We start from the raw sequence: 24,267 nt of genomic DNA, 5'->3' as shown, positions 1-24,267 counted from the left end.
AGCATATAGGCAGAACCATTACAGTTATAATCCAAATATGTAACAGACTGCAAACATTTAGCTTGACATTTGTAAAGGTCTCTGGGTTTTTGGGGCTCGTGCCATATATGGTGGTAAGAATTCCAAAGTCTTCTCTTATTTAACCAGTCTTGTCACATTCTTCAGTTCTGCCTTCAAAATATAAATAAAGAAATAGACTGTTGATACAAATGCACTCAATTTGAGTCTGTATAACTTTATACCATAATAATCAGGATCCCAAAGCGGCTGAGTAGATTGTAAAACTGAACACTTTCTGTGTTTCTAATTATGCTTCTAATAATTATGAAGCAAATTGAATATAGCTGATTTGAACATAAGTTCATTGTTTTAATGCAAGATAGATATGTGCGTGCGTGTGTGTGTGTGTGTGTGTGTGTGTGTGACAACAAACCCCTAGAAAGGACATTTGCTGATGATTAAATAGGCAAAATAAACTCCAAAATAAAATCACAAAAATCGTCTTTGCAGGAAGCTAAAATAAATGTGTGTCCTGTTAGTGGAGGGTGGTTCCAGAGGAGATGAGACTTATTGATCAATCGCTGGGAGCATCCTGTCATTGCAACAGTTCCCGAGCTGTGATCAGAGGACAAGAGACGCTTAGCATAACAACAAACCCCAAAAAAAATCTGAAATACAGAAACTATGCTCTACAGACCTGGAAATAATATATTTTATGCTGGAACGAGTCTCCATTTCTCAGTCCTGTTGAGATGGTTCGCAAAATGACTTGTTCTGTTACATCGTTGTGTCACTCGTGCACATCAAAAAAGCAGTTTCTCATTTCTTTGAACGACTTACAAATGCTTTGGCCCATCCATCCATGCCAAGGATTATATACTGTTCTCTGCTGTCTCCTACAGTATCAGTAGCTTAAACCATATTGATCAAAATGCATTAGAACAGGTCTCTACTGAATAGTCAGGCAGTAGCTCATTGTATGTGTCTTAACATGCAAAATGGCTGAACATGTTGTCATAGTATATCAAACATTTCCATTAGACTTTTCTTAGTCAAGACTAAGTCTTGACTTTTTCTAACAAAGGGAAATGTTAATAGCTCAAAGGTGCAACATAAACCATAGGCTGGCATGTGTTTACAGCCAGAGCACAACACAGTTCGAATGTCCGACAATGGCAGGACAAGGAATTGGGCCGGTTCAACAACCAGTGATAAAGGAAGAAGGAGAGGAGTGAGGCTGTGTGGCGGAGGAGCTGGGAGAGACGAGAGCAGAAGAGGCCGAGGATGTATATGTGTGCCTGTTGAGATAAGAGCCACGCTTGTAGACCAGGTTCTTAATTATGGGTTCAGAGTGGCCGGGGCTGGTCCAAGGGTGCAGCCAAGTGTTGGGAGAACAACTGGCCTGAATCATTCAGGCTGTTCGTCGACAGAACGAAACATTAAAACCTACCAGGGAGGAGCAAATCCAGATAAGGGGGGCCCGCTTTGTGTCCTACCAGGCAGGAACTGCTTTCACTGAAGGAGATGGAACCCCAGGTGAAAGCGGGGTCTACCTGTAGGATGGAAAACCTGGCTTGGCTCTGGCCCTTGGGGACTTGTGTTTTGTGTTTTTTAGTGTGATGTGCAGATATTTTGCTTTATTTATCACAATGACAGGGTCTGTCGACAAATTACGATACGGGCAGAGCGTAAGTGTGAATCTTGTCCAGTCTGTTGCAAACAATCTCCCACATTTACCAAGGTTTAATTATTAATTTACAGAAATTGTCCTCCAAATAAGCTGGACTTTATATCGGAACATCCCTCCAGGGTGGACTGTTATATTGACAAAACGACGAAGCAATTTGATGGTCTTATCGGTACACTATGAATAAAAGACTTGTCATATTGACGGCACTGACATGTTGGTTGACACAGATATTTACTTTGGGAGCTGAATGAAGGATAATGAGCAAGAGCCTGACTTTTCCAGGTAATCCACGGTGTTGTTTTGAGAAATGCACTAACCATTCTGAATGTGGAGGATGAATCCAAGAGGTACCAAAGCCGCTGAGGGAAACTGGAAAAGAGCCGCAGACAAGGTCAGCCGGTCGTCTCTATGATGCAAAAATACAAAACTCTGCACCTTAAATGGCGTCCAGCGCACGTCTGTCTGTCTGTCCCATCGAGGGGGATCCATCATCCTTCTTTTCCGGCTTCTTCTTTTCTCCTAAATTGGCATTTTAACTATTTCCTGCCCTGATCGGAGCGTGTCACAACGGCCCTCCGGGGCAAAAAAATGTCTGTGATTTTGTCCTCTAATTAAACTTGACTTTCAAAAACATCCCGCCTGTCTTGCGCCTCGGTGCTGGGCCATGCAGAACGACTCGATCCAGTTTAGCAGATATACAGTAAATCCCTCTTCCTTTTAATTTGCAGCCTGGTGGCGGCCCGTTAATGGCTGACACAACAGATGTTTGCCACGTTTGGCTCCGTGTGATCCGCCCACGCTCTCAGACATGCATGACAACCTGGTGGCTGTCTGAGGCGAAAGAAACCCACATATGCCGCCTGCACAGACGAGCACACACGCGGACGTACGTGCAGGGAGAGCGCGGGAAGACGGAAACGCAGAATAATGACTGGCAATGGAGGAAAATGTTGGAGGAAGTGGCTGAGGGGATGCAAGCTCCCATCTGCCGAGGAGCGTCTTATCACAGTGGGATCACTTAGATCAGTATGGATGTTCACAGACTAATGCAGCAATGAGGCTGTTTGGAAGAAGTTCCCCTCAGTTTTGGAGCAGCGAAACTTTAAACAGCTTCCACTCATCAGACTGGGGAGGACGGAGGCGGCGTACTTGACCCTGACTGTGACCTGGAAAACTGCAAAGGGAAGCTAATTTGTGCAGTTTCGTTATACAGAATTTGCCCACATTCCAAACCCAGAGAGCACAAACCGTTCAGTCCCATTTTCTGCTTTTCCAGGAAAGGCTCCAGCACTCAAAGGCTAAAGCAGGTGCCATGTTCTCGCCAGGATGACGCCTCAATCCCGAGGTTTGCTAGAAAAGCCGATATATCCTGTGTATATCCAAGGGCTGGTCTGGTCGCGGCCGGTGTTTTCCGCGATCTCGCCGTGCGGTCACAATAGCGCGTTGATTCTAATGTAATGGGATTTTACCCGCTGCTGACATCTTGTAATACAGGTGTGCAAAAAGCCTCCAGGATGACAGTTTAATGCTGCATTCGTGTCACACGGGAAGCTCTCAGCATCCCCAGGAAATATTAGGAAAAAGCATTTAACCACAGCGCTGGGAGTTCTCGCCTCTGATCAAGTGATATAATGGATGTTGACATGGACGACTTCTGAACTCCAGCCTCACTACAGGTCCGACAGTAGAATAAAGAAGGTGCCATGAAGTATTTATCTCTCGGCTCTCTTTTCTCTTCGAGTGGATAAATCCTCCAGCATAAATTTGCACGGGCAACCCCAGCAGGCAGTTTGAGTTCCTTTTAATGCTACCTTTATCATATTTGTAGGTACGTGAGGTTTAATTGTTGTAGGTTTTTAATGTGGAATACATCAAATCACTAAATGAAACAGTGTTATTGAGCCACCAAGGCTAATGTGCAATTGTTTCTTTTTTATAGACATGTTTCAATTTAATTGTAGATTTCCAGTTCCATCCTCTTGTTGCACCAATATGCTCCCAAATTCAGGTGTGTCAGTCATGGAGTACAGTATTAAATAAATTTCAACTGGTATTAAATCCCTGATTTTAACATCAGTTGTTTGTGTGCAACCACTGAAAAGTAGCTCTTGATGGTGAATAACAAGGAGGGATACAAAAATAGAACAGGACAAACCCTTAGATGTATCAGATCTCAGAAGATAGCAGAAATAAAGCTGAAGTGTCAATGGGGTCAGAGGTCAGTGCCACAGCTGAAATTCATGGGAGGAGAGGCGAAGGGGGAGAGGAGAGGGAGGAAGCAGAGGAGGAGGGAGCAGAGGAGAGTATGGGAGGGGAGAGGGGAGGAGGAGAGGAGGGGAGAGGGGAGGGGAGGGGAACGAGGGAGGAGAGGGAGAGGAGGAGAGGGGAGGAGAGGGAGAGGAGGGGTGAGAAGAGGAGGAAGGAGGAGGAGGGAGGCGAGGAGGGGAGGAGAGGAGAGGAGAGGTAGGGGAGGAGAGGAGAGGAAGAGAGGAGAGGGAGGTAGAGGAGAGGCAGAGGCAGAGGAAGAGGAGAGGTAGAGGAGAGGAAGGAGGAGGAGAGGAGAGGAGAGAGGAGAAGAGGAGAGGAGAGGGGAGGAGAGGAGGGGAGAGAGAAGAGGAGAGGAGAGGAGAGGAGAGGAGAGGAGAGGAGGAGGAGAGGAGAGGAGAGGAGAGGAGAGGAGTGAGAGGAGGCAGAGGAGGAGGAGGAGGAGAAGGGTGAAGGCTATATAGCACCTCAGGTCTTTTCTTTAAACCGTATTTACATCAGAATAATGGGAAGGGTTGAAACCCTGCTTCTCCATAGTTGTAATGGTTTTGGAATGTGTTTCTGAATCCACTTGATTCATTGTAATCACCCCTCCCCACAGGTTTGACCGTCAGCTGCAGTCGTTGACCCTCTCGTGGTTCCCTCTGCAGCCTTCGTTTGGTTGACAAAGTAGCACTCGGCCGCATTACTGCCACCTACTGGACACTGACACATTAGTTCTGTGCTTCACAGGAGATTCACAGTAGTTCCACAAACCAATCTGTTTGTTTTCCAATATGTTTTCACCCTTCACAGTCACAGTTCTGACATAAAAAGGTACTATCTTCCATTATGGACACACAGGTACCCGTGGGTCAAGAACCCCCTGGCCCTGTACTAATGTGTATTCACAGAGGTTCAAAACGCTGCTGTTTGAAACACATCAGCTACTCACCTGAAACCTTTGATAATAAAGATAACTGCATACAGCAGTTATTAGATCATTACTATTTTCATCATGGGGTTTTCGCCTCCCCCCACCGGATCAAACCACTGCCCATCTGCGGGATTTCTCCATCTTATTCCCCCAACAGTATAAGATGCGTGTGCGCGCAGCGCGCAGGCTCCCGGCCTCTGCTGTCCCGGGCAGCGGTGCTGACAACCCCGTCACTCTCCCTCTGACACTGATGAGTCTGCCTCGCGCCGGCTCCGTCACATGACATATTGGGCTTTAAAATGACGTCACGGCCGCGCGGGGGCTCAGCAGGCAGGTCGCCCGTCAGTGTGAGAGAAGAGGAGCAGCAGGAGACGGAGCAGCCTCCTCTCCTCTCTGATGCCAAGCTCTAATCCCGTCTCTCTCTCTCTCTCTCTGCAACTCCTCTGAAACAACTCTCCGGATTCTCCTCCGTCGCCTCCCCCCATTCTCCCTCTTCTTTATTTTTCAGTTGCACCTATTTTCTTTTAAGACGCATTTGTTTTCACTTTCTCTAACCCCGCCGCGCCCTCGGCGCCTCCAGAAACGTGAATAGGTGATGCGCGCCCCCCCGGCAGCTGTGACCCGTCTCCTCCGCGCTCCAGAAAACCGAACATCCTCATTTCCCACCCGACAGTTTTTCTCTTTTAATTTTTAATTATTTCCTTTTCTCTTTTTGGGGTGTGTGTTTGGGGGGGTGGGTGGGGTGGGGGTGGGGGGGGGGGGGGGCGTTCATCTGCCTTGCAACAATGTGCGAGAAGGTGCGCTGTCATTTCAGCGACGGGGATGCGAGCAACGCGGAGCTCCGTGCGCTCTCCTTCACATCTTTGTCCCTTTTTCCCCTCACGGGGGCGGAATGACAGATTTGCGTAAAGGCAAAGTTTGAGGACACCTCTCACCTGTCCTCTCTCGCGCGCGCGCACCCCCCCACTGGGTTTTTTCTTTCTTTTTTCTTCTTTTTTTTTTTTTTTTTGAACCTGACGACGAAGAAGATCAGAAGAAACCCTGACGAGCAGTTTGAAAAAGAGCCCCGGCTGTGTGGGCATTTCTTTTACTGGGATTTTGGCACCGCCGCTGGAGGAATTCTATGTGCGCAACGCTGAAGGATATGGCTTAAAGAATGGTCGCGTTACTGACAGCTGGAGTAAGGTCCGTCACTTGAGTGTTTTCATCAGCCGCCTGACGACTTTGGTGGACAGCCATCCTCATGGCAGGATACCTGGAGGACTGAGACGGATTCGGCCGCCGAGAACAATGTGGATTAAACGGAGCGTTGCGCGCAGGTAAGCGACTCATTCCAGTGGCGCTAAAACGCACACACGCGGGCGAGGACGGAGACGGTGAGACTTCATTCCGCATCTTACGGCTGCGCTTGCGGAAACGTGCGACGCTGCAAGTTCGGAGAGTCCGAAACTAAAACACATTCAGACGTCCCGAATGACACCCAAGTCCTTAAAACGCACGTACCGAGGCTCCGCGTGGGTTGGTTTGGGGTGGTTTTTGTTTCGGGGTTGGGTGATGTTCAGATGAAGGATGGGGTGGGACGTTCGCATCCTTCACGCTGGGGGTCGCCAACAGCGCGGCGCAGAGCGCGTCGCGCACACACACTCCGCGACGCGCGTCCCCTCGAACGCGCGCACGCACGACTTCAAGGTTAGGTCTGACGGATCCCACGCAGCTGTGACAACCAACACAAAGATACAGTTGTTGAAGTGGTGCTGGGAGGGAAAGCGCAGAAATGAATTCCACTGAGGTTTACGCTGATTTGTAGTTTGTGATGTTTTCTTAAAAAGCCCAGGCAAAACTCACGGTGAACAGGCTGGAGGATTCCCAAAATAATATCCTCTAGCCTGATAGATAATCTTCTTATGACAGAAACGCACGGAGAAGCTTCTGGACTTTCTAAGTTTGCACGCAAACTGAGCTCATTCATTGGCCGTTCAAATCGGTTTCGAGGTGATGCGACCGTGCGAAATGAGACCGAACCAGCCAGCGGTGCGATTGTCTTGCCACCTGCTGGATCTCATTCGCACTGGTATCTCTAATTCCTCCCCACTCGGAGTGGCTTATTTATTATGCATGGCACACACAAACGCCCCCACATCGCATCGCTGGGGCCTGACCTCGCAGGGCGGCCGCCGTTTGTGCGCTTGTACCGGAGGAGAGGGAGGAGATGCGAGGATGGAGCCGTCAGAGGAACAGCTCCCGTCTTCAGGAGATTCCCTGTCACTAACTGGCGGAGAGCTGAGCGGCAGCGGCTGTTCGGAGTTACCGGAACAGCAAAGATTGTTGATGGGGTGAACGCATCTTTAGAAGTGCATCTGTCAAGAGGCCGGCTTTTACAATGACAGCACAAGTAAAGTTCTGAAGCCAAACGATACGGTGGGGCGGGATAATACCCCTTATAATTAAAATAGCTCATCCTTTTCGCTGTACGGTGTAATTTCAGATTGTTGGCTGGCGGCGTGTCAACGCCAAGGAATCGTCTGCATGAACCGCTAACAGCCCTTAGAGTAAAGTTGCTAATGAATGCTAATTGTTGCAAATCTAGCTGTTGAGATCTATCTAGAATGATAGATCTAGGGAGAGTTCTCCTCTCATAATAATTACGTATTATGATGGAGACAGAGCATCTCTGAGGTAGGACACCAGGAGTCCACCTTCTTTGGATGTCCCACAGGTCCAGGTTCCCCACTCAGGACACCCATAAGAGAGGGTTCCCGTGGGTGGCATGAGCTGTCGAGCTTCAGATAAATGAGACGTTCCTAGTTCGGTTCATTCCCATTAAAGAGCGCTGTTTTCATGAAGCAAAGCTCTCGATTTGTCCCCTACGAGGAGACCGCCTCTCTTCTCCAGCTCCACCACCAGCTCCAAGGCTAAGTGCAACATTGCCGTGTGAAGAACAATCTGATATGCCGATATTCCTGCGATTTAGGTGCCATCTTAACAGCCTCTGTGAGGGTTATTAACTGGGCCTCTCTGGAGCGTGATTAACCTAATTTGCAGTGAAATAGGCTGTGTTGCTTCTCCGAGATCCGCTCCTCTGGAGAGTCGAGTGTGAGCGTGTGGGTGCATTTGGTAAACACCCTGTGCTCTGCAGTCTGTTCCATCCAGAAGGACCAGGACAGGTTGTCCCTCTAAAAGTTCAAACCGATCTGGAATCCGGCCACTTGGAGCATCCCAGAGAAAACCCAAGATGCATTTTTTTTGGCGCTCATTTTCTGGCCTTTTTGAGTAACTTCAGTTTGATTTGAATCTCGTGACAGCCCTCAGCACGATTGACAACCGGCGTGTCTGGGCTGGGTTACGTGAGAAAGGGTGCGTTGCCGTGGCACCGAGGCACACCGAGGTATCGGAGCGTGGGGCTCATACTTGACTCATGTAGTGAGCTTTTGCTGGATCAATGCAGCTTCTATAAAGGATCAGATTTATCCTTCATGGCCCTTTCCGCTAACTGGCTATCTCCAGGCAAGGGGGAAGGGGGTGGGGGTGGGGGGGGGGGGGCATCTCTCGGATGCCTACTTACTCCCTGTAATCTTCCTAAATGAAGGCTGCTCCTGCCATAATTTCCCAGATACCCTCGTGGTGGACGGGGGCTTGGACAGAAACTCTGACCGCGAGGGTCCGATTGTTATTTTCCTCTCCTCTGTTCTGTTCCCATGCTCTCTGCCGCCCTGCTTATCTTCCCGAGCATGTGGATCATGTCGACTGCAGTGGAGGGTGTTGTGCTCGGGGAGTAATTAATGGGATGATGCAACGCCCCGTACTCTTGCATCGTGGACCTCACACGTGCACGCCGTCGTCCTTTAGCTACCATTTAGCCATTTTTTGTCAATGAAATATGCTGCGGGCCCAACGATGTGTCTCGGCTCACAGGCGCAGAGAAAGCCACATGCGCTCTGGGTGCGGGTCTGTGCGTGCGTGAGCGTGCACGAGCGTGCCCCGCTCACATGTAGGGCATATCATAGAATGTATGCTACCCGATTCCCCTGTGCAAAGAGAAAATGCATAAATCTCTTCACCTTCTTAGAGCCAGCTGTGGTATTTATCTCTGCTAAAGGACATCTACTGAGTTTAGCTCTTGCGTCACAAACAATTAGACCAATTTTTGATTAAATATACGTATAATTAACAATGAAAAAAGATATAGGTCACAACACAGGATTTGTTTCTTGTTGATTTGCTCCGAGATCCCCTTCCCCAAGTGTTTTTGACCTGCTTCCTTTTTCAGTTTCAGGTTTCCCTTGTGTTTATCCTCAGCTGTCGTACTTTATACTAAATATCATATATCAGTAGATGGCTCATCGCAGCTTCGCCAGAAGCATCATTCTAAAAATGCGATGCTCCTTGGTTCCCCGGGTTTGCTTTCACGGCCAATGTTGTAGCTTTTCCAGAAGTCTCGGAGCGAGACCCAGCACACTACGAGTAAAACTCCTGGTAAACTGAAAGGTCAATCCAATCGTGTGTTCAGCTAATTCCTCATTTAGTAAAAAGGCCGAGTGATAAGTCAGTCATTAACTCTGCTGTTACAGCTGAGCGACTACAGCAACACTCGGCACCTTTGGAGGTAACTTGTGGTACGCTGCTGCCCTTCCACAGGGTAACTGCGGTAATACGTTCGCGTATGCTTCCCGATGGTCACTCTAGGTGCAGTTTGACTACTGTGCCATTAGGGGGCAGCACATGTGCTGCTGCTAGGCTTTTTATAATGCCACAAATTTATTTTTTGCCATAAAGTGTGTTTTCGCAATTGATTTCAAAACATTGTTTAAATAAACGTACTATAACAATTATGAAATGTGGCATCAAACGTCGTGTAATTAGAGTGTTTTTTGTTATCGGCGTCGACTACTACATTTCGTGATATCTCTCGGTGCTTATGAAGTGAATGTAGAACACATACTGTCAACAAGGAATTTCTTTTTCTTCTCATGCTTATTTGTTGATCGGTGGGTGTTGACTGGGGACTGTGAACACCTGGCCACTCTTACACTCTCACACCCACTCTTTGTGGTATCAGCAGTGTGCTGCTTTTTAGAAGGAGGATTTAATTAGCAAATTAGGCATACAACTTAGCGGGGTGAGTTTCCTGTGTGCTTTAGCTCACCATCGCTGATTAATGCATGCGATCACGTATGTGTGTGTATTCACGTTGTCCTGGCAATTAGTCTCGGAGCTTGAGCAAATGCATGCTAAAATGTTCATCGTGTTGCTAATAAAGTGGCACAACCCTTCTTTTTGTGCTCGGAGGAGAAATCCAAACAGCGCGCAGCCACTTTATTATATTTGATGAGAATCTAGGGTCTCTTGACTACTAAGGCTCACCTTTTTGAGAATTGTGGGACTTCTGAAGAGTCACTGAATCAAAGCTAAATCAGCGGATCTGTCAGCATCCAATGAGGCCTCTTTTCCAGCTCTTCTTGCTTCATGTGCTGCTGCCTCACCATCCACCTCAGCTCCTCCCTATTACGATTATCTAATCCCATTATGGTCCGCCGGGAATGTTGTTTGCAGGTTCACTTCCTGCCTTGGAGACTTGCATGTGGGTAGATGGAAGGGTGGGGAGCTCCCATATCATTACGACATTTATCCATCCATCAATCCACCAACCTACCACTTTTCCCTTAAGGCCATCCCAGTATAGGCGGGAGGCTGGGTACTCCCTGGATGAGTCCTCAGCTCATCTAAGGTCTGACGGACAGAAACAGACAACCATTCACACTCAGATCCACACCTAAGGTCAGTTTAGAGTGACCAATTCACCGCGCCCCCAAACGCATCATAGCTGGATTACCCACACAGAATACAACAGTCCCCACCGCTGCACCACCATTGAGTTGAATATAAATCAAGATGGTTGAGGATGATCACTATTTCTTTCCCAAAAAACATGGCAAACCCGCAGCCTTCATCCCTCTGCACAGTGAGGGGGAGTAGGGGAAAAAGTGCCAAGCAAAGGGGAAAAAAAACTGTGCAGATGCGGATTAAAATAACAATAGGCCGTTTTGCTAATGGTTCGGTTTGAGCTGCTGTCACAATGCGATTCCGTCTGTGTGAGAATTACGGTGGATAAGAAACGTGCTGATCTCCCCGGAGGAGCCATAAGCCCCCTCGTGCTGTCGGAACGGTGCCACTGAAAGCGTCAGGACGCTGACCATCATTCTTTTTCCCTTCCCTGGGTGGAGAACGCAGACACTTTTAATCAATTAGGCTGCGTCAAGGGTGATTTTTGCCTTCCACCAGAAGAGGCAGTTTTAACCGCGCGCTGAAGTTTTCCATCGCTGCATCACAGGCTGTTGTTTTCCCAAACTGTGGGACATAAAATGAGTTTTAAATGCAATAATGGAACGAGCCTCGTCGCCTCATAACTCATGAATTTCTGATGTGAGGCGCCATTCATCAAGAAGGCAGAGAATTATTTCTGGCAGTTTCAATTTGCTTTATCATTAAGAGTTTATTGAGTGTGTTGGACTGGAAAGGCAGCGGCGCCATGCTTTACATACGAACAACGCACTTCTGCGAGGAGATCGGAGCGCGGGCCAAGTGCGTCGTTTCCCAGAAGACACTGCTGTGCTTCCTCCAGACCTGCATACACGACTGCGCTCTCCTGCCCGCAGAGAGGAGATGATTTCACTCAATTTGGGCGTCACCTCCTGGGAGACACTTGGATTACACCCACTCTGATCTCTCTGTAAGGTATCAGGGATCGATGCCTGAGAGAGCGGAAGGGTAATGAGGTGAGACCCCCGATGACTCGCGCTAGCGTAGCATCAGTAAATACCCACGGTGATTCACGCTGTGTTCTAAACACCAGCGTGTTTCTAAGGAGTTCCTTTAACCTTTCTAGTAGCCTTTTTTTTCCCACCAGAGAACTTTAATACAGTGGATTTCTCCTCAAGGCAAAAAAGGTTCTGGGTTCGATTCCCGCTGGAGTTGCCATGATTCATGTGTGGGTTTTCTCCCACAGTCTAAAACCATCAGGTCCATTGGAAGGACACCCTTTGTGTGTCCTCTGATCTGTCCAGTGAACATTTGGGATAACACATGGCTTTAAGTTGACATCAGGATACAGGTTCTAATGTTCCCGAGATACAGTTGACTGAAAGATCCTGTAAATTTGTCTGTTTCAAATGGTTATTTTCGCCCCGATCTCGTCGAACAATTATTCACATTCCAGAAAAAAGGATTCGGGAAATAGGAAGTCTGGGTGTATAACATTAGGAGAGGAAGCTCCAGGTCAAAGGTGAGAGACTAGAGTCACTCTGGGGTTCCGTCGGAGAGAGACGTCGCACAGATTCAGATGAGAGGATCTTGTCCCCCTTCACCCGATGCTGGTTCCCTGTGTGCCAGGTGTTTATCTTCCATTACCAACCTGTTGCTGGCCGACCTTCACTCTTCTCACCCTCCTCAGATGTCCGCTCTCCTCTTGATGTTCCTCACATCTGAGAGAAAACACTGCGGCCGTGGGTTTGAAACCGCAGCCCGTGCTGCTCTCCGCCAGTTGACCTTATCTTGTTTCGGTCCACCGGCTTCTTTATTCTCTACAAACGTGGTTAACGGCTGAAGTTCTGAGCTGACGGCACCCGGCGAACGAGGGGCGTTGTGTTTCGTCTCACACGTATCCTGACAGTAATGATCAAATTCCTGCCGGTGGATCTGTTGTTTCTTCCAGCGGCAGCCTCAGAAAGGCGAGGCCGGCCTTGAATGAATCCCAGCTGGGGAGGGGAATCAACAGTGTTCGAGTCAGAATGATTTATATGTGGCGGCTCATTGTGTTGCCTCCGAAGCCTCCGAGGAGCAAAGCCTTTATGCGATAATTTGGAGCCTTTCCCTTTATTTTGACCTGACTGTTGTGCTTACATAATGGCTCCCAGCAAACACACACGAGCCGCGTGTGTGTGTCCTGTGCAGGCAGCTCTGCAGCCAACGCTCGCTGTGACGCTGCTGGTGGGATCATCTGATAGAACCACTGAATGCAAACACTGGCTCAAGCTGTTCCAGACGATTCCAGAAGGACCAGACGATTAGAAAGATACCTAAAAGTCATCTTGATGAGTTGATCATCCGTATAAAAGCATCATTAGCTTTCCGCCCATCTTAGACCATAAGGACGACGATGCTTGGTTGTAATGAAGAGACCGTTAGCTGCTGTTTATCCTGAGCTAAAGAGCTTGTGAAGGACAGAGAAGGACTGTTAGCATGTCCTCGTTTTCTTAATATGCTGCAGGACAGGAAGAAGAAAAGGAAAAAGGCCTTTTCCCCGGGGGGTCAGAGTCATTACCATAAGATCTGAATCCATGTTTGCCTGGAGAAATCATAGCAATTACCAGCAGTGAGAGCGATGCTCCTCTTTGTCGGGCCCCACTTCACTGGCTGCTGCTTCTTTGGGGTCTTTGGGGTTTCAGTCGTGTTTTGAGGGATTCGCTCCGCAGCCATTTTGCTGCGACGCTGGCGCTGCTTGAACCCTGCCCTGTTGTTGAAAGCTCAGGTCAGCTGCCACAGCGCACGATGACATTTGTGCGCCGCGCTTTCATCCATCTTGGTCCGGCGGCGGCAGCAGCGGAAGGGGGAGGGGGCTCTCCCGGCTCTCCCGGATGGTGCTGCTAACCGTAGACATTTGGCGGTTAATTTTCCTTGCCTCAGCAGCATCATGGTGTCGGGCTCGCCGCTGACGCCGACGCCGACGCCACCTGTTTCCGATGACCTCATCCGGGATGCGGCCTGAGAGACGGGAATAACCGAGCAGCAGCGTCTTCTCGACAGTTCGGATTTCGATGCGTGTTTACTGCCGGTGTCCCTGCGGACCTCCAGTGATCCATATTCATAAGTGGTTTAAAACGATGCGCGTCAGTCCGGCAGCTCTGGGCAGGAGAACGCTCCCGCTGCCTCTCACACCCAATCGCTGGAATTTGATAAAGCAGTCAGCGGCAGCTCGCTTTGCCGGTGGGGTCCAATCTGTGTTGCCTCGCTCTGACTCGTCTGAAAGGAGAAGTGTCCTTGTTCTACGGCCTGGATGTTATCAGTCCCCCCCCCCCCTCCCCCAGAGGACCAAGGCTGCCACCGCGGCTCCTTTGCTGTTCTTTTTCTTTCTCTGTCTCTGTCACTCTTTCAGGGCAATGCAGATACACTCTCCATATCCCCCCGTCTCTATTTTAAGAGTTTTCTCCCCAGTGTGAATGGGCTGTGCTTGGGGGGGGGTTGAATCAGGGAAGGCTGGGTGAATGGAAATGCATTTCTGTGAGCGCCGGACCGGCACGGCGTTGTCTTCAGCGCGTTCTTAATCCGTGCTCTTTTAAAGTTGCTCAATCCGCTAGCATGGCTGCTGTAAGCTTTATTTAAAAAGAAGACGTGAACAAACCCTCCATCCCCAGAGGCTTTTAAAGAAAAGTCAGGCCAGTGTCAGTGAGTTTTAGGCTATAAATAACTTCTAAAGCAATGATCTACACTGGCGTCCTACGCCACAATGAATCTTTTTCCAACTTGAATCACTTGCGATTGCGTAGACACGTTCGTATCAAAAAGTCTCGTGGACCCTTCATGGCGCAGCCTGCGTTTCCATTCAAAACAGAAGCAAAAACCAAGTGGTTCAATTTTATTCCCTTACAGACCTTCAAGAACCTTAGAGGAGTCCATCTCAGGCGGCTAAGCACCACTGTCCTTACAGCCTGTGTGTTTGGCCGCCGAGCGTTTAATCCTTATTGTGCTGAGGCCGGCAGCAGAACATGTTGGGCTCAGTTCAAGTGTTTGGTTAAGCCTGAAGGCTTCACCAACACAAAAGCAGTGAATCTCAAATGGAGGAATTCTTTTACAGTTTGCCCTTGAGGCTCTAAAAATATCGAGAAAACCTCCCATTCTCTCAAAACCTCAGTGAGACCACTGGCTAGTACTCGTTAGCGCGGCTACAGTTAGCACGCAAAGAGAAATCTCGACCGAGCCACTGTTAACGATGCCTTTGGAATTAAGTCATGCTGCTGTCTTATTTTCCATTAAAATAACGCATCCAGCAGTTTGTTGAACTGACTCTGCCGCTGATATTTAACATTTTGACTCATCTGCATCGGTCTGTGTGAAAAAGGAAGTGAAGCATTTTTCAGGATTGGCGCTAATCAGAACACTTTTCTATTCACGACTCGACTATTTCTTTCAACATCGAGCCGTACCCACGATGTCATGGTTAACGCAAGCCTCCGGCTGACATATCCTAGATTGACGCTGTCAGTCATTCCTTGGAGATCTGTTGGTTTGAGCCTGAACCTGGTGCTGGGATCACTCATCAAACTGACCTGTAGGCTGCCTCTGAGCTTCAATTATGACATTGGAGCAGTAACTTGGCAACAGTTACACAAGGCCCACTTTGCTGTTTCAGATGATCTATCAAACTGACTATCGCTGTCATTAATTGGATGCTGTGCCGAGGTGGAAATCTCAGAATTCAACTCAATATAAATGAATTGTGTTTGGAAATTCGACTTCAAATTTATCGATTCTGGCAAAAGGGGTTTATCTGTCGGTGCTGCCTGCGCTCACACCGTCTCCTCTCAACCTCTCGCCGTGTCTGTTTGGGCCCACCGGAGAAAACCACCCACTGTAGCTGCAAACTTTAGCAGCCGTGGCTTTTCGACCTGCTCTCCACTGGCGTTATTTTTCCCAGTGCCATTTTTGGAAGCGCGTGGGAGAGAAAACGGATACCGCGGTTCGCGGTGTGGAGGCTCTTTCACCTGCCGGGCCGCAACAGAAGCAGCGGTCACTATTTTGTGCCTTGGCGTTGTTAGTGCCTGAATAACGTCAGCGGTGGCGGACGGGTCCGGCTATTTTTCATCATTTTTCGTCAGAGCGCGCCTCCGACGAGGCTCCTTTCAGTTGAGCCGAGGTATTGTTCTCTCTGGCAGGGCTCCCGGTGCTGTTGCAGGGCAAAGTGACGGAGGCAGCCGTGACTTTTTCACCTCCCACAGGTGCAACACATCGCTGCTGAGGCCCAAATTCCACAAACCACCAAGAAGTCCTAATTAAGACCTACTTGGCACAAGTGATCACACTGCAAAGATGACAGGAGAAGTGGGCCAGAGACTTGTTCCAGGAGAAAATAATTAGTCGCAACCTGCGATCCGCTGCAGAGATAATAGTTTTTTTTTTACTAGGTCTGACGGATGAGTCAGATAATCCTCCATTTGCTCCCTGTACTTTCACAACGACTCATATACACCATGAAAAAGACATCTGAACCGATCCTATGCCTAGACGCTTACTTTGATGCATTGTTAGCATTATTCCCATCACTACGTTATCATTGGAACAACAACCCTCTGCAGCGCTTTAAAGAAGCATCTGTAGAACCTTTAAACGTGGCCTCGTTCACACGGGCTACATCCTGCCCTTTGTTTCCTGTCTTATCTTTGCCACGCTAGCACACGCTAGGCACAATTGCTCCGCGTCAGGGCCCACAAAGCACTCGACCCTTTTGATCTTTGCCAAGAGAAGAGCAGATTCGTCAGGCGTGAGCTAACGCCTGCTTTTTCCAGCCCTCAAATCCTTGACATGTCTCAAGCCTCTTGTGTTTGATGAATTTCCTCCAGGAGATAAACAGCTGGTCAGTAACTGGTCAGATTAGCTAAAGTCTTCAGCTTGTGCTCTCTCGCTCTCGGTTCGGTCATTTCCTCAGATTACGTTAAGAAGAAGAAGTCCAGGCTCCGTCAGGCCTTTAAAACACACACCTTCCTCTTTATCGTTAAAGGTATCGATGAGCTGCACCCTCTCATACCAGAGGTCTGGCAGCTCTTGATTAAGCTAATGCTGCTATTTTTTCCCTCCCCACATTGCGAATGCAACTCAAATCCCTGAACTGTATTGATGCTAATGAGATGAAGTTGAGGAGCAAGACCTCAGATCAATCAGATCTGATCCACTTGCTGTGTATACACCCCCAACCATCTCTTTTCCCTCTCATTTCCACAACCCCCTCCTGCCTTCTCAGAACCAGAAGGGGATCTGTTCCACAGAGAGCTCATGCAGTTCTTTACCAATTGATTTCCTGTCTAGTTTTTATTTTAAGAATCAGATCATTTAAATGATTTCAACATCCCTCTGATGACAGACGCCTCTTCCATGTCACTGAATAATCACGTGCAGCTATTCTGGTCTCCATAATTCAAATCAATTAGTTTACATGTGTGACTCACACGAGCTTTGTCTCCATACATGATGTGAATCATTGCAGTGGAGTCACGGGAGGCCCGATTGACTACAGACAATAACCTCCATAAACAGGGCTGATGGCAACATGGGCTTATCAGCGCTAATGTGCCACGAGTCTCGTCCCAGCCTGAGTTCATTATCAAGACATGCTAACAAATCATCTGCACAAAAGGAACAGAGTGGTCCAAATCTCAAACCACAATACCCACGCAGCCGATGGAGAAAGAGTAATTAATTTCTTCATCTCAAGTGGCGGCACTGCTGCACTAAGGCAGTGTTGCTCATCCAAATCATCAGTTTGTTACGTGACACATACACACGTACGACGCCAGGCCCCGACTTGGTTTGTTCCCCCAGAAGGAGTCGTCATGGTTTTGGTTTGACATCGTCCTCTTGATGTCCTCTTTGTCCACGAATGTTATGTATCTGTTTAAGGCAGCCTCTTTAAGAATCGTCTCCTCTAAAACTAAAACTCGATGCACCTTTTCCTTGCAGCTGGTAATTTCAAGCATCTTGGTTACATTTGAGCAACATCCAAGACTACCGGTGCGGTCCGTCGCTGGCTGCTTTAGAAGTAAAACCTGGATTTTAATTGATTTTTATGTGAATCTTATTGACAAAATAGCTTTTTCAGCTGTACGCCAAGGCCTCACAACTCAAAAAAAGCTAATGCTAGCTAAAATACTCAACTACGCATTTTCCGTTCTCTACACCTACCACACAAATCTATCTTCCCTCTATGTTATTTCAGGTTTTTAACCTTTACTCTTCCCCTCTGTTAAGTGATAATGATAGAACTGCCTGTCTTATTAACCTTTCTGGCCCTCCGTTGGAGATTTTCATTCAAGATCCTGTTGAGAGTCCATGACATGGGCTTAACCAGCAGTTTATTTCACTCCATTGTTGGCATTTCATTAGTTATGTGAGGTTTTCAGTTTCAAGGACAGGTAAACAGTATTATACAGTGTGTGTGATGGATAACTCAAGCAAAGCTCCCCCCCATCCCCCTCGGTTTGCTCAGCACTGCAGACTGGGGGGTTTGGAGAGGAACCTGACAGAAACTCATAAAAATGTCCGCGTTGGCTTCAGTTTTAACAGACAGTGTGATGTAAATGTGCTGGCAAACTCCTCAGACCTGCTTTGAAAAACCGCTATTTGGACTTTTTGGGTTTTTGTGAATATGCTTTCTGGTCACGCCACAAACACAGAGCAGGAGAGTCTCGTCCATGACTCATAATACATCCCAATTTATCAGTAAAAGTCCGAGGTTGCGTCCTCAATCAGTGATATTTAAATGGGGAACCCTTTATTATCTGCCTGCTGCGCTGCATAAGTGCGAATACCATGTGTTTAATTTGGACTGCCCGTCAAAGTTTAATCCCATAACCCCCCCTGCCTGACAGTGGCATTTGAGGAATGCTGCAGAATAAGTTGGGAGTAGATTTACTGAATATAGTACAGCTTAAAGTGTGAGCGAGGATAGAGTCAAGTCAAGCTCGCTAAACGCTTCTCCACTGGCTTTTTTTCCCCTGCGGCTTCAGCCTGGGAGCTCTAATCCAAATATATTGCTGTGAAATATCGCATCTTCCAGCGTTACATCACTCGTGCCTCTGTCTGCACGTATCATGTAGCCTTGTTGCTTTTCTTTTAAAGTCGCACGTGTGTGCAGAATCCCAGGCTGCACGCTTGTGTTTGCTGTCAGATCCTGGTTGGAATTATCATGACCTTCAAACAGGCCAGCCAGCGCACTAATTAATGGCCTAATCCTCAACTCCATCGCAGCGTTTTATTCCTTATGTGTCCGGCTAGAGAATGGACATGGAATACTGAGACGGAGGCTGTGGAAAAATGCCCGGATGATGCGGAATGACCTCCCTCGGTCCACTAAAAACACCAGAAGGGGCTCCTCCCCTCTCTAAATCTGATTCCATCCCACCTGGCAACAGCATCTCCATCAAAAGGCAGTTTATTAATGATCATCTAATATCAGGGAGGCCACATCATCCACTAAGGGATTTCCAGCCATATTGTTCAAGGTTTAAGTCGTTAGCAACGCCGCTTTAGAAAATAGGACAACGGAAGCATCTGGTGCACGGATGCTGTGAGTACTGCCCTTTTTAACGTCTCTGCAACACATTTTAATGCAATTTTATTAACTGGAAGGATAGAATGTTTTGGTTTGTTATTTTTAAATCCTTTTTCACATCAGTTTGAATTCAGGATGGGTTTTTAACACGGCACGGAGGAGCCGGAACCTTTATTTCTACTGAACAAATAACTTAATAAGAAAATAATGTCATCGCGTTTGCCTCATAACGGTCGTATCCATCAACTCTAGTGCTGTGAACTAGCAGTGCCAATGACTGTGTTAGTGGTTCTTTAGTGTTATTGGTCCTGGCTGAAACATCATATATTATCTTTTTTCATATCTCACCTTGGCTGGGGTCCAGCAGCATGTGTCATGCACCTTCTCTAACCCCTACCTGGGTCAGATCACATCCCCAGTGGACACTTTAACACAGCATTTTGTGTGCACTGCTAAATAAATGTGTTGCCCCCCACTTCTTGTTGATCTGTCCTCAATGGAAAGCGAAATGTCCCGATGTTCAGCTCAGTTTGCTTCTGCAGAGTGGGAACAGGGGCCCTGTGGTCTCCCTGCCAGTGTGGTCCTTGCTCAGCTGGACGAGCACCTCTAGTCCTGCTTCCACCTCCTCAGAGTGGACAGCCAACACACCTTTGACCATTGTTGAGGAGCGTGTGGGTTCTTTATCAGGTATTAATTTCATTTGGCCTGGGTGGAGAGAATTTGTTTGGCCTCGGGGTTTTGAGGGCCGCAGCCAGTTCAGGGCCAAACCGCTAACAGGGGAAATTATTATCCATAATTTTAAACTGCCAGCAACGCACTGACCTTGTCACCGGACTTTCAGGCCCGTATCAGTCACCGTTTATGACTCAATTAAAATGACATCCGAGATTTCAGCCCCGCCGAGCTCATAAACGGTGGCGGAGAAAGAGAGAAAAAAAAATAAAGCCCCGGATATTATTCCCGCAGTTCATAAATGTGAGGTTAAAAATCAAAGATAAGACTTTTCTGAGGAAAATAAATGACGTAATGCAACAGCAATTCACGGCGCTGGGAATTCACAAAGACGGAATTCTATCCAGCTTTAACGCATAATTCCGTAGGTACGTTCGATCCTGTGGGATCTCACAGCTTTGTGGCCAACGGCGCCTGGATTTACAGCATATTTAAACATTGAACACCGTCCAGGTGTCTTTGGGACACAGCCACAGTTAAAGAACTTCCATTGGTGCCACACGGGTCGTGTCCGCCCCGCCTCTGTAAAAGAAGTGACGTTGTTTACAGGGATAGTTTGAATTTGCATAAATCAGTGGGCTGATTGATAAACACAGCCCTGAAGTCTGGTTAACGAGCCCAAACTTTGCTGCGGCGAATGTTTCCGCCTCAGACGCTAAGAGAAACGTAATTACGGGTTTGACCGACATTTTTGCGTCGGCTCTGATAGTCAATGAACCATTCATGCTTTTCCATCCATCATCGTCTCTGTGATGCTTCCAGAAAGAGTCCTCTGTGTGGGCTTAAATTGGCCAAGGACAGCCGAGATGAAAGATAGCCCGTAATGATGCTTTTCCCCGAGGAATCAATGCGAAGCTTTGTCCCCGGGGGCAGTAAAGTTTGCCTGTAAAAATCACTCCACTGCAGGGTCTCGGCCTGCGTTTCACCTTGCAATCATGCTGACACGTGTACGCAGAAATAAATCACCTTTTTGAGACGCTGGGATGTTCAATAAACCGATGCAAAATCTGCGTTTCTTTGGTTCTGGGTAAGCTAACGCGGCTTTGTTTCATCCGATTATTGCCCGGCAGACTCAAATTGCCCTTTGGGATTCGGATGACTTTGCGTCTGGGGGAGCTAATGCAGAATATGGTGATCAGCGGAGCAAGGTCCGACCTTGTGCGGCACTGCAATCATCCCCGGATTGATAGAAATCTGAAACATCAAGGATGAGTCCCCGCTGCTCCCGAATCCCAAATCATTGGCGTTCGACACCATTTACATTGTGTGTGACCTTTGTCAGCGGGCTCTTTGTCGAGCTGATTATCGCCGCAGCTTAGCTAAGAAGCGGTTTGTCAGGCGTGCTGCGGAGGGCGAGTGCGGATGTAAATCTCGATTGGTGGCGAGGATGTGGGCGTGATTTGTTTGGCGATGAACCCCGTCTTAATCTTTTATATCCTCCTTTCTCCACAGTCCGTCTGCGTTGAGTCCAGGCAGCTGTATGGGCCATCGGGTGTGGATCCTACTGGCCATGACCCACCTCACCCTGGACTTCTCTGCGTGCAGCCCCCTCAGCCAGAGTATGGGGATTAGGCTCACAACTAAGTCAGTGCCTCACTCACGTCCTAGCTGGCAGCCCCTTTGGGACACTACCAACAAGCTTCACTGGAGAACAATGAGCCCTTTGGTCCGCCGTCTCTTTAACCCTGCGGTCCAAGACAGTAGGGCCGGGATCGGGCCTAAAGTTAAAGGCCTAAAGCGTTTAAAGCTAATGCGTATTGACCAAGCAGCATGTAAAGACTGCCGGTTGAAACACTCCGAAATGGAGACAGAAGACCCACAGGCGGTAATATCTGAAGCTCCAGCGGCTTCGTCTCGCGGAAGACGTGGAGGAAGTGTCCGGTTGTTACGTAGAACCAGGAGGCAGCTGAAGTGGGACAGCTACGACAAGCCTCAGGGGGACCGGACTACCACGGTGGCCGGATTTATCGACTGGGGCCCGACAGGGACAGACAGTATAGACGACGATAGCAAACCGGAGCTCAACATGACGCTGTCCACCAGAGTCCCGACCACCACTGTGGCCACAACCACGAGCACCACAGCCAGGGTCTTCCAAAGGACGTTCACTGTGGTGACCACACCGGAGCCCAAAAGGCTCAGCACCACCAAGGCCACTGTCAACGAGGGGACTGTCAAACCACCAAAGCCATATGTGGAGACATCAGGTGAGAGTTCCAGACGATAATCAACGATAGCGTCTCTTTTATGATAGACTAACAAACACACTCATTTAAGTCATGCTCACTAGAATAATATTCAGTGTGGAGGCACATCGGACGCTTAAAAAAACTCCAAATTTGGTTTCAAATTCAGGCGTGTTGCTGAGAAGAATCAGGAAAACAATAACGAAAGCCATCTGTAATAGAACATTTTATCTGGTGCGTTTTCGCCGCTGGTTTGCACAGACGTAGCAGCATCATGTGACCAAAGAGCCCGGCTAATGATGGGAGATTGCAGCTGGGGGTGCTGCACCTGCTTCCCGGTGTAACGACCTTGACCGCACAGTGGCACTTAAGTGTGAAATATCGTACACGGGCCTATGTGGGTTTTAATGGATGGTCCCAGCGAGCTGCTGATATGCAAACCCCGGAGCTACGCATATAAGATTTACCATTTCATTAAGTCTATGAGGAACGCAGCGGCTTAAATGGACCATACAGGTAGTGCTAAAACATAAGTCATGTTTAACAGCTTATGAGCAAGCACTGCGCTAATTGAAGCTTTCCCATTTGGTCCATTAATATTAATGTCATAAAATTAGGCTGGAAGAGTTTTCCAGAGTCCTTGGCCACCTCCCACTTCATTACAACGAGGAAGCGGCAGTTAGGGTCCGTTGAAGGAATGCTGATATCAAAGAAAACCCTGTTAATGAACAAACGTTATTCATTTAGCTTAGTTTCAGTAATTAGCTAAATGCGGTGGGTCGCTCTGTGCGCAGTTTTAACCTCCGGCCGTTTCCTTTTGTCGAGTTTTAGCAAAATCGGTGGTTCAGAATGTCAACAGTTTGTCAAATTTGTGGAAAAGCATCATTTACCTCTCTCGCTACTTTTAATATCATGTTAAGTAAAAGTTGTTTTTCGAGCTCGGATGGCAATAAAGTCAGCGTTTTCGCTATAAATATATGCAGCTCTATGGTTACTGAAGGGAGTCGGAAGTAATACGGGTTGGAATTAAATGACAGGGCGTAATTATGCTGTCAGCTTTGCTTCCACCTGGCTGGGTGAGACCACCTGAAAGTGGTTTCAAAAACCAAAAGGTGTCCCGTGCCTTTTTTTCCTCTTTTCTTTCTCATTGTATCAGCACGCAGGCTGGGTCTCGGTAGAGAGGATGAATAGAATCACATTTCAAGGCGAAGCCCAGGTGTTTAGTTGCCGTGGAAAACTTTTCTTTCAGCCTTCACAACACATTAACCTGTGTGTGCTTCATATTAGCCCCAAGGCAAAGTGTAATTAGTGTGGCGACGGCACCACACTGGGTTGCTGATGAAATTAAACTATTAGCTGAGGAGATACGCTTGCTTTGTCTCTGAGCTGTTTCTCTTTTATATCATCTTTGAAGATCTGGATATTTCGCTCTTCGGTAATGCGGCATTAAATAGGAAAGCATTTAATTGATTATCTTAATAAAAGTGAAATACGGTGTTAGCATGCGCCCTGAAATGGATCCCATCAGCGCTTCAGCACAAATGAACCATCGGGAGGCTTTAAAAGGGAAAAGGAGTCGGCATAGTCGTCCAAATTCAACAGCGTATCTGTCACATGAGACGCCGCCGCTGCCTCGGTCAGCAGGCGTCAGCGGTGGGTGCACCACTGAGGGAAGTTTTTTGGTCCACGCTCAAGCAGCTTTACACAGTGTCAGCTCCCGTTTACAGCTCTCTTTTTTTTGTGCGAGCATGAGTCTGTTGCACATGCACACAGATTCATGATAATTGAGATGTATTCTACTGAAAAATGCACAACCGACTCAAAGGCTACATTCATTATGCACCCGTTTAGTCCCGGTTCTACGGAACATTGAGATATAACCTCTCTCTACTCGCATGTGATGTCCCCCCCCCCCCCAATCTTTTCCTTCACCGGGCTCATGTCGTTACCGTGACAACCATCTCAGGCGTATTTTCATAGCAACGCAGACACATTCCATTATGATTCTTAGAATATTGCAGCTTTGAACCTCTGCTAGCCAATAAAAGGAGAACACCACCTGTTCCTTCGTGGTGGTGTGAGACCGGTGCAGCTCGATTACCCTGAGTAATCGGAGCATCAGTGCGTTAAAAACAGAAGCAGCTTTTAGTAAAAATAAATCCTT

The 24,267-nt window shown here is 47.9% G+C and overlaps 1 protein-coding gene across 1 annotated transcript in view; it reads left to right on the top strand.

Annotated features, from left to right (window-relative positions):
- Window positions 1-5,649: 5,649 nt before the first annotated feature.
- LOC115249227 (adherens junction-associated protein 1-like) overlaps window positions 5,650-24,267 on the top strand; it is a 34,203-nt gene continuing 15,585 nt past the window's right edge. The window contains exons 1-2 of the mRNA XM_029834191.1: window positions 5,650-6,190; window positions 21,370-22,124. Of these exons, the coding sequence (XP_029690051.1) occupies window positions 6,162-6,190; window positions 21,370-22,124 (784 nt within the window). The 5' untranslated portion in view covers window positions 5,650-6,161. The remainder of the gene's footprint in view (window positions 6,191-21,369; window positions 22,125-24,267) is intronic.

The sequence above is a fragment of the Takifugu rubripes genome, chromosome 3 (genome assembly GCF_901000725.2).
Source record: "Takifugu rubripes chromosome 3, fTakRub1.2, whole genome shotgun sequence".
Taxonomy (NCBI): Eukaryota; Metazoa; Chordata; class Actinopteri; order Tetraodontiformes; family Tetraodontidae; genus Takifugu; species Takifugu rubripes.
This window is presented reverse-complemented; position numbering and strand designations above follow the sequence as displayed.